The 18,616-nt window shown below is 36.6% G+C and overlaps 1 protein-coding gene across 2 annotated transcripts in view; it reads left to right on the top strand.

The window, feature by feature from the left end:
• The window catches only part of LOC127648638 (paired box protein Pax-3-like), a 30,686-nt gene extending 15,726 nt beyond the window's left edge, over positions 1 to 14,960 (top strand). For both annotated transcript variants that reach the window (XM_052133330.1, XM_052133329.1), the window contains exons 5-9: positions 2,334 to 2,533; positions 3,310 to 3,472; positions 4,358 to 4,578; positions 10,032 to 10,295; positions 13,729 to 14,960. In XM_052133330.1, the coding sequence (XP_051989290.1) occupies positions 2,334 to 2,533; positions 3,310 to 3,472; positions 4,358 to 4,578; positions 10,032 to 10,295; positions 13,729 to 13,746 (866 nt within the window). In that variant the 3' untranslated portion in view covers positions 13,747 to 14,960. The remainder of the gene's footprint in view (positions 1 to 2,333; positions 2,534 to 3,309; positions 3,473 to 4,357; positions 4,579 to 10,031; positions 10,296 to 13,728) is intronic.
• Positions 14,961 to 18,616: the final 3,656 nt, after the last annotated feature.

Here is an 18,616-nt window from a genome sequence, read left to right as displayed (position 1 = left end):
AGAATTGAACTGTATAATATACCCCCATCACAGCAGTCATAATATATCCCAGAGTAATATAACGTATAGTATAATGCATAAGTATAATGCCATAAGTTTACACTAAATACTTTTAAAAAGTTTGCTTGATTTATGCTTCTAAATAATCACCCCCAAAATCAAAATGGGAAATATGTCATCATAGTCTTTGAAAATGGTCCAATATGGATCTTAAGGATTTCAATTTTGTGTACTTTATGTATATGTTATGTTTGGTATTCTCTGCAATCTGTGTCAGCAATTCAAATGTAAACCGATTTCTTTCAATGTAATTTTTAATTTTTCGGTCTGCTATCTCGGTGGGTGAAATCTGGGAGTCTTTTTACGTTTTGTGTTCTCAACCATTTGGGGGTGAAATTTGTAGAGAGCAAACCAGAGAAAGGAGATGGTTAGTGTCAGACGAAGCAGATGTGGCATTGGCGAGTTCTGGACGGGGGCTTTCGAGGCGTATTACTGGACAATAGCGGGCTGTCACGGTAGTTTGAGGAGCCTAATCATTTGATAGGGCCCCCCTCCACTGGGTACAGATTCCCCGAGCTTTAGTCCACTCACACTAGCATTCTCTTCTGCTGAATTAGCTACGAAAGAACCTCTCACTCTGTCTAATTCAGTTAAAATAACACCCAAAATAATACCTGTGTATGAGAGTGGTGATGTGCGTGTTTGTGTGTACACACAGATGGATGGGCGATAGCAAATGATACTGGCCTCCAATTTCAAATGGGTCGAAAACAAAATACCTTGCAACAATATTATGGTCAGTTATAAGTAATCTACTTGAAAATTAAAAGATTTTAAACAGTAAACATGTAAAAAATAAACATATAAACATATTGAATGGTTTTCAGCATTAAAAGTACCAAAAGTGTCAAATACCAACAGAACAAAGCAATAGACAAACTCAATATTGTTACATTTAGCTGTACTTGCCAGTGCTATGTAATCTGGATTACGTAATCAGATTACAAAAATCAAGTACTTGTATTTAGATTAAATTGCATTTTAAAATGCTCGTAATCACATTACAGGTATGTTGTTCATAATTTATTTATCCCCTGACCTGATACAAGAGAAAAGCCAGGTGGCTATAATTCAACTGAAGATGGAGAAAACTCAGTTAACATTTGACCAATGTATTTACAAAAAACAATTACTTTTATGGAGACACAGGACAAAAATATTACAGAGAAATGTAAACTGCTTCCCCAAATTAATATCCTGTTTGAAAACCAATCTCAAACGATTCCATGTAAAATAAGCATTTGGAGATTTGCTTGCATGTTTTCTCTACTATACATTGCATATATAACCAACTCCTGACAAATACATTTGAATTATTGTTTGAATTATCACTCGATGTCTTTGTCTTTGGAAGGGTTTTGTACAGCAAACACATCAAAATGCACAAATACATGTAATTTCATATTCACTACCCAATTCACACATAAATGCAGAACTGGTTGCCTTAGTACGGTACAGTTAGTTTTAATTTTGTAAATTGCTTTTGTACGAATGCACAAAAATATTCTTCTAAATACTCTTCTAAACTCTTTTTTAACCATGTTGGACAAAACATACATCTCAGTTAAAATGTGTTTTTATGTTTCATTACTGTTTTAGTTCACTCAGTTACAGATAAATTAGCAAGCAAAACACAATTAATAAAAATATGAGAATAGTTATGAATTTTTAAGGATGTTTTTTAAAAGGCATTTAAGCAACACTGTGAAAATGATATAGATTATCCTACTTAAATGCATGTGACATTGAATAAACGAGTTAGGTCAGATGTAATCCAAAAGTAATCAGATTAGATTACCAAGTGATTATGTAACTAATTACAATTTTAGTCATATATTGTATAATCAGTATTTGATTGCAATTCAGAAGTAATCTACTCAGGTCTGGAAGTTGCATGAGTTTAACAATGAAGAACCAAAAATACAAAACATTTTTGAAATCGAAGAGTACCATGTACGACAAGCTATAAATTCCTTTTTGTGAATCTCTTTCATTGTAAAATGATTTTAGGTGAGCTTTGTGCATCTAGACAAGGATTGAAACTTAATTTATTAACTTAATTTCTACAATAACAAAACAAAGAAAAATCTCTCACAGTTGAGCACAGAAAGCAGTAAATGTACCAGATTTAGCCAAATGGCTAATTTTCATCTGTGGTCCCTGGGCAGGTTGATGTTAAAAAGGAAAAATTACACTTAAACAAAACAATCTATATAAACAATAAATAATCATAGTAACATGATTAATACTCTTTTATTCTGTTAAATTTTCAGCAAGCCATTCAGACGAGGGCTCTGATATAGACTCTGAACCGGGTTTGCCACTTAAGAGGAAACAGCGGCGCAGTCGGACCACGTTCACAGCCGAGCAGCTGGATGAGTTGGAGACAGCATTCGAACGCACACACTACCCTGATATATACACTAGAGAGGAGCTCGCTCAGAGGGCTAAGCTCACCGAGGCACGAGTGCAGGTACACATAAACACACAAACTCGATGTCGAACTCTGAATCTTATCAACTTCCCAATACACAAAAAAGATCTTGGTACAGTTCTAACTGGCACTTTTTTGCCAGTGTGTACTTGTTTTGTATCTTTCACAAATGAGCACTCATTTTCTTGTAAGTTTGCGGTTTACACAATGAAGTTAAATTTACCAGCATTTTGCCCTGCAAGTCTGCCCTGAAGTCATATGACACACACACATACACACAGGCTTCTTTGTGCCATGCCTGTTCTCTTGTTTTTACCCAAGTACTTTTCCACAGGAAAACCTTAGAAACAATCTTTTGATAAAGTCTATTATTAAGTCCTTTTAACCCAATTATACTAGAACCTGTGACATGATGCCATAGTTTTTCATCTTTAAGCCACTGAACACACAGAGAGTGTCTTTGTGCACTTGGATAGAAGTACACACACACACACACACACACACACACACACACACACAAACTCATTCATGAGTAGACAAACCACACAGAGAGTGTAACATTCTTAAAGGAATAACTTGTGTGGTACCCATGCAGAAATGTGTCATTTTTGCTATTACTTCCATTTTAGAAAGTACATTTAAATTCTTTTGAAACTGCAGTATTGTAGACAAAATGCTCTAAAAGAAAACATATATGACAAAGTGGTTTCCGTCTTTAACAAAACGTATTTACAGTCTGTACTTACTGGAAAAAATTCCTCAGATGTCATGAATGTTAAAAGTAAAAGTGTAGTTTGTTTTTGTGTCTTGTGCAGGTGTGGTTCAGTAATAGAAGAGCTCGTTGGAGGAAGCAGGCAGGAGCCAATCAGCTGATGGCATTTAATCACCTGATACCTGGTGGTTTCCCACCCTCAGCGATGTCGAGTCTTCAGCCATATCAGCTGGCAGACAGCCCTTATCCTCCATCAATTTCACAAGGTTAGAACTGGAAATACTAATACTAGCCTACTTGGACTTAAATTGTTTCTCAAGGTAATAGAACAATTCCATGGCTCCTCCATTATGAAACACATTGATGCAGCAGTTTACTTACAGGTGACAAGGGAGTTTTGTTGTCCGACAATCTTTAAAGTTTGTCCCACATGTGGTCCATCACATGATCATATTTGAACATGGCGTTAAGGAAGCCAAGAGTCATAATGCATTGTCTACCTGCTGCCATTATAATGGCCTGTTTTAGTAGTTAACTTGTTTGGACTCTTGAATTTTTATTTATTCTTTTTCTTACAAGATTTCAGTCGCTATGTTGGGGCAACAATTATATTAATGTACAGGTAGTACTTTTAACTGTCTTTTAACCCTGCCTTGGTCTTGCTGATATTTTAGGATAATTTAGAACCACTTTAATCTTAACTGGCATACCCAGTTAACCCTTTATAGTTCAGGGTATAACGATTCCATGGGTTAACCCTATAGTTCAGGGTTAACCCTTTAATAGCTGTGTCCACATCGTCCCACAGGTGGGTCTGCCTGTTAAGAGGTTAAAAACGGGACAAAATGACCCGAAATGTTTGTCCAAAAAAATAGAAAGTATGGCCTGGAATTTACCTTGGGATGGAGGTAGCTAAACACTTGTACAGAAACAAGTAAACACTTGACATTGATAATAATATTGCCAGCTAGTGCCTTTAAATGCTGAAACAACCTTGTGACCCTATGTACAACGATAACCATTTTAAATGGCAGATTGCCCTAGTTTTTATAAAGTACTGTATATCTAAGATGAATGAGTTTACAATAAGATTTTTCTTTCTTGCTTTCTTTCTCTTCTTTCTTTCTTGCTTTATATCTTGCTTTCAGCAGTTTCTGAGCAGCCCAGCACAGTGCACCGGCCTCAGCCTCTTCCCCCCACCTCAGTGCATCAGACTGGGCTTGGCAGTGGACCAGGAGCCCAGGAGGGAAGTTCGGCCTACTGCCTCTCCTCGGGACGTCATGGCTTCTCTGGTTACTCAGATGGCTATGTGGCTGCACCAGGCCACGCAAACCAAGTTAACCCCACCATCAGTAATGGACTCTCATCACAGGTTAGTCTTCGGAACATATATGGCTCTATATACTGACCAACTACCATTAATTATAATTATAATTAAAAAAATAAATCTCTAATTAAAGATGTCATTGATGTGTGAGGAGGGGTGCAGGACACAACCGAAAGGCGGATGATGATGGAAACGAGAAGTGAAAGACAATTATTTGTGATTACACACTCATCAGCTGTTATCTGTCAACTCGCCTGCTATGCGCAATGCGCTAACAACCAGAAAATGATCTCCGGACTTCTTCAAAGCATCCGGTAGTTAGAGACAAGAGCTGCAGTCGCCGTTCCATCCTTGTTTTTGAGGAGAATCTCGGACCCAAGTGCTGCATGATACAGATAAATAAAATAAAATAAAATAAAATGAAAAAGACATGGACAGTGAGAGATGGAGATAGAGAGAAAATTGTGAATGTGGGTATTTCTCAAAGTCTAAAACAGAAAAAAAAAATTCAGATTTGTGGAAAACAAGCATAAAGATAAATGACATGAAAGATAGATTGATAGAGTCTGAAAGCGGTTTGATCATTTCTCAAAACCTGCAAAGATTTATGGAAAACAAACAACACTGAAGCATGCACACATTCCTATTAATCAGATTTGCTGGTACAGTCACATTTTTGTCAGCATAGTGGCAGAAAACGTATATACCCTGAAAATGATGTGCAAAGTTTACATCCTGAATTTAGATGTATGAACTTAATGAAATAAAATATCCTCTCTGCTCGCCACATCATCATAACGTAGGTTTCGAATATCACCTCGAGTACAGTAATTAAACTGCACAAAGTTATTTAACATGACGTGCTAATTGAAGTGTGTCTAATTGCTGCGCCCCCACCAGAAGGGTTTGTAATCAGAACCAATTCCTAGTCATTAAGGAAGCATTTTTTCGTCGGGAATGACTTAGAGGTCAGGTAACTCTTACACTCACGCTCAATCTGTTTCTGCGATTAGTATCTGTGAGTGTGTGCGACCTGGGACGGGGTCAGCCAGTGGCGTTCTGTTGTTGTTGAAGGGCAGGTATACGCGTCGCCATGACGATGGTGGAACTCTGTGTCTGGGATTCTAATTATAGGATGTTCCAGACTCTTAATTGATTGGAATGAGAGAATTTACCCACAGTAATGTGCTGTGTAATTTATGCAAATGAGCCACTTTGTTGGTTAATTGTTTGAATTATGTATTTATCTGTGGTTTAATGTATGCTGGAATGAACTTGCGATTTGGTGTGTTGGGGAGGGTTGTTGCTCCAAATTGGTTTGTAATTGGCTATAAAGTAAAAATGCAATTATTTTATCCTAATTTTCTTTTTTTCACTCCTGTTTCATATGAACATGACCCACCTAAAAAATACTATATATTAGTCCAACATTAAATAAAAAATCATACAGCCAACATACCTTTTACCGCATCTCAAGTGACCCCTCAAAAACGGCAGTATGAGTGTGGCTTACTGCTACTTTTGAGTTTAGAGATAGTTGTCCAACAAGAATCCAGTGATGCTGATTAAATCATGGTGATCTTGTGGAATGTGTGAGTTCAAGTCTGCCTTATGTAATATGTCTTATCCCATTCCTTGTTCTCTATCCCAAATACATACATAGACCCCTTAATCTTGATAAAAATCTCATTCGTCTGGTGTCTGATCGAGCAAATACCATCTCTCTGTTCCCATTGGCTTAGCAAATTGCCTACATTTTTATTCTTCTACCACTTAAACCTAAAGAACAACCTCAAACCAGAAACTCTAACCTCACACACACACACACACACGTTTACACATGCTCACAGGCATGAAGAGATCCTTGTCTCAGTTTTAGCTGGTTTAATAGGAAACACTTATTTGTACACACACACACACACACACATTGTGAGACATGGATACACATTATTTTCAGGGGTTTAAAATACTCAGGGTTAAATACAAGTTAAGCTCCAGTCTAAATAATTTTCTGTGGTAAATTATTCAAGTCTAAAAAAAAAATCTGTGGTAATCGACAGTAAACCACAGATGCAATGCATTATACCTGTTTTACGCTTGACCCATTGTAAGTGCATAACTGTCAACACATAATTTTACTGAGTTATAAGTTGAAATAATTTTCTCTGATATTAAACATTATACCACGGATATTGACTATATAGCCTAACTTAACTTGCATTTAAACCCTCAGTATTCCTTTAGTTATACATTTTGGTAATACGTTTAATTTAATATTGTGTTTTTGCTCATTTAGCTTTGGCGAATGTGCACCGTTTCATCACTTACGTTTCTCCAAACAGCTGCGTGCATGCATCGTCCTGGCTGGGAAAATGTTTTATGAGGAAGTTTTTTGTCAACATCTCCTGTCTGTGGTCTCATGATGGAAGGAACATTTTAGCTTTCACCTCACATGTCGTTGGGCCCCGGGCCCCCCATGGGGAGGTGAACGAGAGAGTTTAACCTCCATGTGTTTTTCATTTGTTAAGCATCACACATCACTGTGTGACTCACACATGCTCTCCTGTACATGATATACACTGTCAGGTTGTGTGAACGCTGATTTATCTGCAAGGTGGACAAAAAGCACCAGGAAATCTGTGAGCGTTTAGTGCTCTTTCTTATTCTCTATCTCTCTCGAACAGCTGTTGAAGATGAACCCCAAGAGGAATTTCATGACCATTCACATTGCTTGTAAAAGCATTAACCATACGTGCACACAAACAGACACGTTTACTTAGCAATCTAAATAGGGACATAGTAATATTGTAATATATATATATATATATAGTGTATATATAAAGGTCATTATAAGCTAAGCAATTCATAGCTGTGCTAATTATAATGACTATATACTAACCCTGGCCTCAGATGGCACACAATACATTCCAGGCATTTTACATTTTATTCCTAGGTCTGACTATGTTAGACTAGACTACCCTGAGCCTAACCCAGACCCAAAATCTACCCCTAAAAATATTACTTTTGCATTTTTATAATAATAATAAAAAAATATATAATTTATGTTAAATTTAGCCAACTTCCCCATACTATTGCTAAATATGCACACACACATGTTTACTATAGCTGCCTACTTAAATGCAGGTATACTGCAGATTTTTGTTAATAAAGCAAATTATGATGATTACGGTCTAACCCAAACCTTAAGGTGTTCAAAGCTTTATGTGGCGCAACGAATGGAAACAGACACATTTTTAAAGTTGACAAGGCATCTAAAAAATGCTGCGCTCTTGCACGAGATGCAAAAAAATACAGCAAGACGTGCCACAACAAGTGATGCATTTGGGTTATTTTAGGGATTATAAATTAGACAGTTATTTATGACTGTTAATTACACATATAAGTGACTAGTTATGTACTTGTTTGGCATTATAAAGTATTTATTAAGCCTTCATTGCTTTATAGCCACTTTACATTTTACATTGTCATAACAATGAATTTATAAGCTAAAAATAAAACATATTTATTGCTAGTATGATGAAAATGACATCCTCTATAGCTTCTCAGTACTCTGTGTGAATGTGCGGGTTATACGTATAAATGACATGTAGAATGCTTATAGTATTTCACCAACGCAACGAAGGTTAGCGTTAGGTTTAAGGAGTAGGGGTTCGTGTAGGGTGCCTAAAAAAACCCAATAAACATGTTGCAGTGATGCCCCTAAAGTAGTATTTAATTAGGGGTGCAAATAGCCTCTAATACTGTTTTCACTTTGTGCAAAGTAAATGCTTTTTGTTGCTATTTACACTATGCAACAAAAGTCTCTGTCTTCTATATTCATTTTATACTTATAAGTTGAATATTCAAATAGTGTTATGAGAACCTATAAAGGATGTATGTTGCACCTAACTAGCTATTGTTACTTTTTGTTTTTACCTAATAAGTTAATTGTTAAAAAAAAAAAAGAAATGCAAAGAGGCTATTAGGCAAGGGTAAGAAATCAACCAAACAAAGGCTTAATAAATACCTTATCATTCTAAACAAGTCCATAACTAGTCTTTTACAAGTCCAATTATTAGTTATTAATTACTGTCTAATTTCTGATCCTTAAAATAGTGTTACCAAAATGTATGTAACAACACTGATATCTGATTATTTAGAACAATATCTGCCAATACCGATACTTAAAGATTGATGGTTATATTTCTTAATTCTATCTATATCTTCAGTTCTAAACAAAGCACTGAAACAAAAAGCACATTAAATTCACATTATATATTAACAGATACTGATGTTTGGCTGATACATCAGTGCATCTTTAGCCGCAACGGTCAAAAACGTCTGTTTAGCACAAGTTTACATAGAAAAACAATTGAAAAATGCTGCAGATGGATGGAAAAACAAGTTTGGTCTGAATGGCCTCTTATAGAAAAATTTAAGTTTTTTTATTTTTTTATTTACAAATTGAGGTTTACAGGCGAGAATGTCTGCTAAGGGAGGTTTTGTGACATTTAGCAAACTTCTGGGGACTATAGCTAAGTAACACCTTCTCTAATACTTTTTGTGTTTTTATCTCTGCTCTCTCTACCTCTTTGGATTTTAGCATGAAATCCTAATGGAAAGTCCATAAATATTAGTTTTTTCTCCTTTCAGCTTTTCTTACTCCGTTCCTTTCCCAAACACTGCTTACAGAATTGTTTTTAGAAAAACTTTAACAGGGTGAAGAAATACGGCCCCTCTCGGCTGACTCCACCCCCTCTTGGCTGCACTGGGTAACGGTTTAAAAGGAACCATGTGTCCAGCAGGATGGGGGAATAATTTGACTCTTATGGACTCTGGACAGAGTCAGTGGGCCTTTATGTTGGTGCACGGGAGATTTTTCTGGGCTGGGCTGGTTTTGATTAATGATCAGCAGAGGGAGGGAACTGATCTGTGCTTGGCCCATCAGGCGGCGTATGAGAGCTATCAGACACTGATGGCACACTCACAAACCACGTCCAAATGTCTGTAACGGGTGTGAATTAGATACGGGCGGCCAGAAAGATGCTGTGTGAGAGCTGGAGAGATCTTCACTCGCTGTCATCAAATCATTTCAGACGCATTTGCAGATGCACAGACATTGCGATTTTAGGGGATTGAATTGCAAATATTATTATGTTTAGCTTCTTACGATGAGTTTATTTCACATCACAGTTGTAACAAAATAAACTAATTTTCTATATTTTCTAAAGATTATTTTTGTGGTGCTTGCCCATGCTGAACTCACCGCCATGTGGGTGGTTGCCAGAGTGTTGATAAGGTGGTTGCTTTTGTGTTCTGGGTGATTTCTAGGTCCAGAATTGATCTGTAAGATCATGCTGGTCTAGATGCTGCAAGATCAGCAGACCAGCACTAAACCAGCTTGGACCAACTCAAAAATGAATGCTAGTCTTTGCACAGAGTTTAAGTAAAGTAACTCTTTCAAAATAGTGGTACTAAAGCCTTCTCTCTTCTCTTAGGTGATGGGTCTGTTGAATCCGGGTGGAGTGCCTCACCAGCCGCAAAGTGACTTTGCTCTCTCTCCGTTGACGGGTGGTTTGGAGCCCAGCACGGGCATGGCTCCCAGCTGCCACTCTTCTCAGAGACTGGAGGCTCTGCCAGGCCTGCCTAGCATGCCAGCTCTTCCCAGCTCCCAGTCCTACTGCCCCTCCAGCTACAGTTCACCAGGATACGGCGTGGACCATGTGGCATCGTACCAATACAGCCAATATGGGCAGAGTAAGGTAAATACCAGCAGGGTTTCTTCTTCAGTGAGAGTGGACATGCATGCTAGTGTGTATATGTGTGTCATTATCGTATTTATGTTCTTCTTAAAATGTTCTTAAAATATTCTGTTTTGGTTGTGGGAGTATTACGATTTCCAGTTTTTGGGGAAATTTAGCCTTTAGCCATTAGCCTTACATCCCTGAGCTTTATTTGTTAACTTAACATTGTAGGAGTGTTGACATGTAATCTTCTTTGTGGGCTATTCGCCCACGTTATTTGAACTTTATGAACAATTACAGTGAGAACTAATGAAAAATGTTTTCCTACATTTACAAATAAATTTTCATTCATTCTTATTATGAGAACTTTGTTTTCATCTTAAAAAAATTTAATGTTTAAAGGATGCTTAGAGGACTTAAGAACATTGGAGGAACTTTTATAAAATACTAATTATAAGTATGTTCCATTAACATTATTTAAAGAATGTTTTTGCTAACTTTTAGTTAGCAAAAACGCTCCAAAAACACATGTTTGTACTTTGACAGTTACCTATTTTTCCCCCATCTGCATAGTACTGTTTATGACATTTTGAACTCAAAAAATTAAGTAACTGCTCTTAATTCATTTTGAGAGTTTCTACCAGCAATTTATTTTCTTTCATTCAGATTAAGCCAGTTTCATTCAGCCAGTATAATTGAGTTGGAATAAGTCAAATCAATGTACTATAGTAGTTTTAACTACATTTACATATGTTTAATTTAATACATTTTCTTATGTTGGCACAACTTAATTAATTTTATTAATCATTAGTATGTGGCAGGTGAGCAAGAGAGTAAAATTGCAACTTTGTCAAGTTGTTGGCAATTGCTTACAGAGCTTAGCAGTACCCAAATCAAAACCAATCAAAAGTGAAAGTCCATTTTTAACGAAAGCACAAATGCCAATCTTCACCACAATGGTAACCCCCAAAACTCCAGTGTAAAATACAATAATTTTAAATACCAATATAACAGAACTTTAAACAAGAACAAATCTCGCCCTATCCTCACCTTGCTCAAAAAATGCATGAAATAACACTTAATTCTAACGTTTGTTCACCACATCCAGTCCCATACAAAGCATGATGGGAAATGGTAATCCCCTGCCCAGTTTCATCAATGCTACGAAAGTATGCATGTAGTCCAAACTAAAATGGATGAAGTAAACTTCAGTTTTTCAAATTTAATTGGACAGAACGCAATGAAATCAAGTTGTGACAACATTTTCTAGAATTGTTGCTTTAGTTCATTTTAATTAAGTAAATTGAACAACATGCATAAAATATTTTTTGGAGCGTGGAAAGATGCTGTTCTTGGTCAGCAAGTTCTCTCCTTGAACTTTTTAATTAATCACATGTAAATCTGTTTAATAAAGAATCATTCAATTGAAATGAATCCATTTTAATTGTTAATTAGCGTAACACGCATTTTTAAATGACACAATGGCACACCATTCATTTCTGGATTTCTCTTTTTCATAGCAGGCCTTTTTTCTTTATTTTTTTGCCCTTTTGCCACTTTCATTAATATGTATAGTTGTGAGAAGACAAAATGAACTCTCAAAGCCGAAATGGCCTTGTTAAACTCCACAAGCCAGACTTAAATTTGCATCAGCCACCTGAGCAGCAGAACGCAATGTGTCATTGTACATGCAATGAATGCTTGGCCACAGCTCCAATAGGGATCATTTGAAATAACTCGATTTTTTGTAGAAAAACACGATCATCTAGATGTCAATTGACATTATTTTCAGAAGCATTTTCATCTTTTTATCTGAGATGGAATCATCTGTTTATGTTATTTAGTCGTAATCTAAATGTATGGCAACCACACAGGTAAATGCTGTCATGGTTTATGATGCTTAGCCAGTGACCTTTCACGACCCCATGAGATTAGCGAGCTCATCAGCACCAGGCATCCGTCAGCCAGCCATGTAATGAGCACGGGGTAACAAACATATCATTCACGATACACTCGTACAGAGCTGAAATGAGAGGAGAAGACATCTCAGAATATGTTTGACAGACTGCACGCCGAGTTCCCAATCCAGGACTGCATCTTGATATCATTAATTTGCAGGGGTCCGCACCCCATAAGCACAAAGCTGGGGGTCTGCGTGGTTGCGGAGGAGTTTGTGGGGGTCTCGTGTAGGAGTAGCATGGCCCGTGGCAGACAGATATTAGAACCATGTGTTTCAAACGGGGGTCAGATCTGTAGTTGCTGTTGATCATTGAATCTGATCCATACAGAGCCGAATATAGGACAGATCAGCTCCCTTTTTTGCCATTTTTATTTTTACTTTCCTTCTTTCGTCCTCTTAACAGAACTGACGTGCACCAGCTTTGTTTCACTTTTACATCTTTTGTTTAATTTTTCTGTCTCTGTCTTGGCAAGGGCTGCACAGATATCATATATCAATATTTGATGATTCTTTTTCATTTCATTGATTCTTTAGATCCTTGTATGAGTATTATTTCTTTATTTATTATGCATGCGTCGAATTTTCAACGGATCATTTAATAAAGCCCAAAGTATTCGTCGGTCAGGATGCATGACAAAAATCTTGTCAGAAGCAGAGTGCTCAAGCACTGAATGCACGCAGCCCTTTTTTTTCTAACCGCATGTATTTGAAATGCGTCTCAAATTATTGCACTAATTAGTGGGTCCACAATATGGCAACTCTCAAATTTGAGCCGTTGCTATCACGAAGAAGAGCTAGAATATGATGGAAATATCAGGAAATGAAGATTGAAACAACAACAGTGGATGTGCAAGTCAATAGTGCGCATGTGTGGAGGTTTTAGGAGAAACCTGCATGTGTATAACTGGATCTGAAGGAATATAGAGACATCTTTATGGGTCTAAACACCTAAAGGGAAATTGTCCGGTGTCTCATAGAAGTCCTAGCAAGTATGTGCCAACCGCCTGCGAATAGGCACAAAGTCATATGGAGTATACTTGGACAGGCTCGCGTTTGACTGTACGTAGACGCTGAGCGTTCGAGTCAAAATCGAAGTATACTTTGGGCTTAAAGCAGAAGATCGTCTAATAAAGACAAAATTCTGAAACCAGCATATCTCAGTGTGGTCAGAGTCGCTTCTATGAGGACTGAAATAAGCAAAGCGCACCATGTAAGAGAGATTGAAACTAATCTTGCAGATTCACTCTCTCTCACGGACACTTGGCACAGTTTCAAACACATTTGAATTATGATGCTGATGCATCGTGATGCATGGAATTGACGAATGGCTTGTTTAAATGCTTTAATTTGAAGGGATCCCAACATTTTTGTCAGCTTAAAATGAATGCCATTGGCATTTCTATCACAGTCTCACAAAATCCCCTGCAATTCCATGAGGAACCCGTAGGGGTTAGCAAACTTATGCATCTCAATCTCTCTTTTTCTCTTCAGGTGCCTTTCATTATCTGAAGCCCAGCATTGACTGAACGAAGACAGACAGGAAGGAGAGGACGAGAACTCTGGATGGTCTGACTGTAAACTTTTGCACTTGAGCTCTCCTTCACCTCTCTATTGAGTGACCAAATGGACCATCCATCCCTAAAAGCCCACTCCTCACTGGCTGACAGAGAAGCTAAGAGGAGATGACAGTCCTCTCTAACGCATATAGATCCAAAGTGCAACTGAACGGAGAGGGAGTTCTTTTCAAAAGGTTGATTGTGGGTAGGGTTGGATTGGGTGTAGGACCAGGACTGATTAAGTGTGGACGAGTTAGTTTGATTTTGCGTGGACAATGTAGGCCTGAAGGAAACAGCTTCTCCATATTTCCATTCCATTCTGGAGTACTACAGGTTGACGACACTTAATGCATCCTTCTTACAGAACAACAAGCCATTGAACGTGAGGAGGACAAAAGGGAAGACTAAAGGACAATTAAAAAGGACAAACAAATAATTAAAAGACTGAGACTGCATACAAAACAGCACTGAATGGCAGGGAAGAGTGTGGCGCCATACTCTGTTATCAGCTGTCCACTGACGGACGCACTTTAGTGTCTGGTTTCCATTGTGACGCATCTTGACAGTGAGGACTCTGTGGTATATTGACATGATTTCATTATGTCATAATGATCTTTCATTTCTGATATACAATATGTAGGTATAAAGGGCTAAAAAAAAGACGTGTCAATTCGTTTTTTTGGCATTTGCATTTGCATTTATAAATAAACAACTTAAAGGAGAAGAGTGCAATTTTATGGAAGTTAAAATACTTTCTCCTGTCCCAGCTTAATATGAAGAGACATCTAAATGGGGCCATTCACACTAGACATGTTTTTGTTTCCATCTGCCCTGTTTTTGAAATTGTTTTCCAATGTAAGCATGCGCTTGACGGGCATCTTTGACAGCTGTTTTGCTGTATTTTCAGCATCTCGCGTAGGAACACATTTCAAAGTGGGTTTGAGACAGTTGCGCTCTCTTATATTTTTTTTGCACTGCATCTGGCAGTTTTTTGTGCAAGAAAGCATGCTGTCTGAACGGCCATTCATAGGTTATAAATACTAAATTGTGACTGTGGCACTTTCAAAACATTGCCCTGTGATTGAGAATCCTGACCAGCCTGAGACAGTAACATCGACTAATTAATTACAAACTTCACCTTTAAGGGATTAGTTCACCCAAAAATGATAATTATCTCATGATTTACTCAACTTTAAGTCATCCCAGATGTGTATGTCTTTACTTCCACAGCAGAACTGAAATAAAGATTTTTATAAGCACATTTCAGCTCTATTTGTCTATACAATGAAAGCAAATGGGGGCCAAGACACTGCTCGCTGTTTGACGGTCGAAAAGGCAAATTTAGACAATATAAAAGTAATCCGCACAGCTCCAGTCGTTCAACGAATGTCTTCTGAAGCAAATCGATAGGTTTTAGAAGACATTAATTGATCGACTGGAGTCATGTGAATTAATTTTATGCTGCCTAAATTTGCCTTTTGGACCGTCAAACAGCTGGCAGTGTCGTGGCACCCATTCACATTCATTGTATGGACATACAGAGCTGAAATGTGCTTATACAAATCTTAATTTTGGTTCTTCTGAAGAAGGAAAGACATCCTCTTCCGGGATGGCTTAAAAGTAAATAAATTATGAAAGAATTTTCATTTTTGGGTGAGCTAATCCTTTAAATAAAAACTTAAAACATGGGAACATGTTTACATTCAGCACAAAAGATTGCTAGAGGGAGAGAGAGAGAGTGACCTGAGTGGAATGCACTCAAGTTTCCGATGGCATTTTGGTCATGTTAGAGAGATAGCGAGTGACAGAATAAGTGTTACCCTGTGTAGTGCAGATAGACTATGTTAGTTAGACAGACCCATATACAGTACTACCAGTTAAGCTGAGCACACACAATATACATTACTCGGAGACAGCGGCTATGTTCAGAATGGAATACTATTGTACCGTTTATTGCATTCTCTTCAGTATGCAATAAAGGATACATTTTTTATTTTATTTTAAATCAAATATTATGTGAAACAGAATCCATTATGCAATAATACATATTTCAAATAGTATTATGCAGCATTTATGTCATATGACCATGATCTATTTAGCATGTTTAGCATTTTTAATGCAGTTTTGTGTGAAAATGTCTTACATTTTGGCAGTCAGATCAAATAATGAGTCAAGACAAATAATGTAAAAAATGTGAAAGATATAACTTCATCTGCTACACTGGAAATGGAAGGTCATGTCTAGTGCATAATGTTGTATGATATATACTCCATGCAGTGTAATGGTAAATGTAGTATTGGTCATCCGATTATTCCATGCAGAAAATTTTTAAATTGTGCACACTATAAAATACAAATATATGTATTTACAAATATGAGTTGTATAGTAGTATGCTATTTCAAGCATAGCCAGAAAGAGAGACAAACAAACACACACACACACACACACACACACACACACACACACACACACACACACACACACACATGTTGTGTTTCCATGTTTTATGGGGACTTTCCATAGACATAATGGTTTTTATTCTGTACAAACTTTATATTCTATCCCCTAAACCTAACCCTACCCCTAAACCTAACCCTCACAGAACACTTTCTGCATTTTTAAATTTTCAAAAAACATAATTTAGTAAGATTTATAAGCTGTTTTCCTCATGGGGACCGACAAAATGTCCCCACAAGGTCAAAAATTTCGGTTTTACTATCCTTATGGGGACATTTGGTCCCCACAAAGTGATAAATACATGCTCACACACACACACACACACACACACACAAAATGAACCCATTGAAAGTGCAATACACACTCAATACCTCATAAACACTCATCGCTTCTAACTCACTCACATATCTGATCTTGTCTGAAACTCCATGTTAAGTTTACACTATGTGTTTTTATTTTTGTTATGCAAGAAAAAATTCCAGATTTAAACAGTGTTTCATAATTTATGTGTATGCTCATTTTACCATGTATGCACGAAAAATTCCACTTTACTCCCGCTCTGTAGTTTGGAAAAGACTTGTCGCTGAGTTGGAACTATTCCGTGTTTCTACAACACAATGCTCATCTGTCTTCAGATCTTAAGATTTGGAACAATTATTTTTTACCTTGTTGTTTTTTTATACGTTGTATTTTGGTTTACGACTGCATATATTTGTTGATGGATAATGTGTCAAATGCAGCACTATTTATAAGAAAACCAATAAATGGCATTCAAGCTTAAAAATTTTTGTTTTGTAATTATTGGATATTTAAAAAAAAAACATTTCTGTGACGTGGACACTTTCTTTTCATTCTTTTCTTTTTTTTTTCTTGGTTTCTTTTTTAAGACCTCATCTTTTTCTCATTTTCTTTTCTTTTATCTTTCTCTCCTTTGTTTTCTTTTGCTGTAGTTCATCTGTTTGCAGGAGTAAACAACAAATTGCATTATTTATGTTGGATAAAGTTTAACATTTTTAACATCCTCCATCAAATTAAAAAAACATAAATAAAAATATATATATATATATATATATATATATATATATATATATATATATATATATATATATATATATAAATTTATAATTTATGTAAATCAGCATGACAATGGACAATTATTATTAGCTTTATTCAGATTTTTGCTTTAAAAATCACAGTCTTTCATTTTGAAATATATTCAGTTGCATAAACACTCTTTCGTGTCCAAGTCTTTTTCTTCAGGGAGCTCATAACAGGGTTAATGACTAAAGCAGAGTGTTTTAAACTATCCAACACAGCAGGATGACACAGAGAGAGAGAGAGAGAGAGAGAGAGAGAGAGAGAGAGAGAGAGAGAGAGAGAGAGAGAGAGAGAGAGAGAGAGAGAGAGAGAGAGAGAGAGAGAGAGAGAGAGAGAGAATGCACAAGGCGATGTTACATATATCACTTTCATTCTTTCTTTCTATATGGCTCATTCCATGAATATGATACACTATGGTCCTTTAAAAAAAAGTTGCACAAATCACATGTTTGATGTTATGGACAGTTGGCTGGATAACCAATAATTACCATTATTTTATTATAGATACAATTAACATATAATAGCTAGTTTTTAATCAAATGCCTTTAAACAAAAGGTGATTTTGGCCCTCTTGACTGACTATCCAATAATGAAAACCATATAAAAGTTGCATATTTCTGACATAAACCTCTACACTGATATTCAGTTCATTGTAGTATAAAACTACTTTAACTGTGTTCCATATTTTGCACACAACCCTGTTACCGCATGATTTCCCCATTACAAAAAATGTAACATTCTTTTAAATTGTGACACCAACAAAATAACATTGTTTGTACACTTTCTGCAGCATGGTGGGAAGACAAGTAAATAATCTCCTTCCATTTTCTTTATTTTAACACAATAGTGTTGAATTCACTCATCAAGCTCAACCTTCAAAACCTTGTAGCCATTGTGAGGAAAACATTTTGTTTATGAACATTTGTTTCAAAAACCTTTTGGTCTGTGCTAGTTTTTTTAAAATGTATTTCAGGTTAGGGTTCCATGCATGAACCCTATTCATGGGAAGTGTCAGATGTAATATGCATCATGTGCCAACAGCCAGTCCTGTCCATGTTTGTGTCAAAATGTGTGCGCTTGAGTGTTAGTGCTCTTGCAAGTACAGTAAAACACCATATGTTTAAAACATCCAATGAATATTTATTTAAAAATAGCACATATTTTTTCTTGACATTTGTTTTTCCCATTCACAAAATCTAGATGGCTATGCCCTCTCTCTCTCTCTCTCTCTCTCTCTCTCTCTCTCTCTATCTCTCGCTTTTCCATCA

This window comes from Xyrauchen texanus, chromosome 9, assembly GCF_025860055.1.
Source record: "Xyrauchen texanus isolate HMW12.3.18 chromosome 9, RBS_HiC_50CHRs, whole genome shotgun sequence".
In the NCBI taxonomy this organism is placed as follows: Eukaryota; Metazoa; Chordata; class Actinopteri; order Cypriniformes; family Catostomidae; genus Xyrauchen; species Xyrauchen texanus.
Note: the sequence above shows the minus strand (reverse complement) of the source record. Positions and strands in the feature narration are given on the sequence as shown.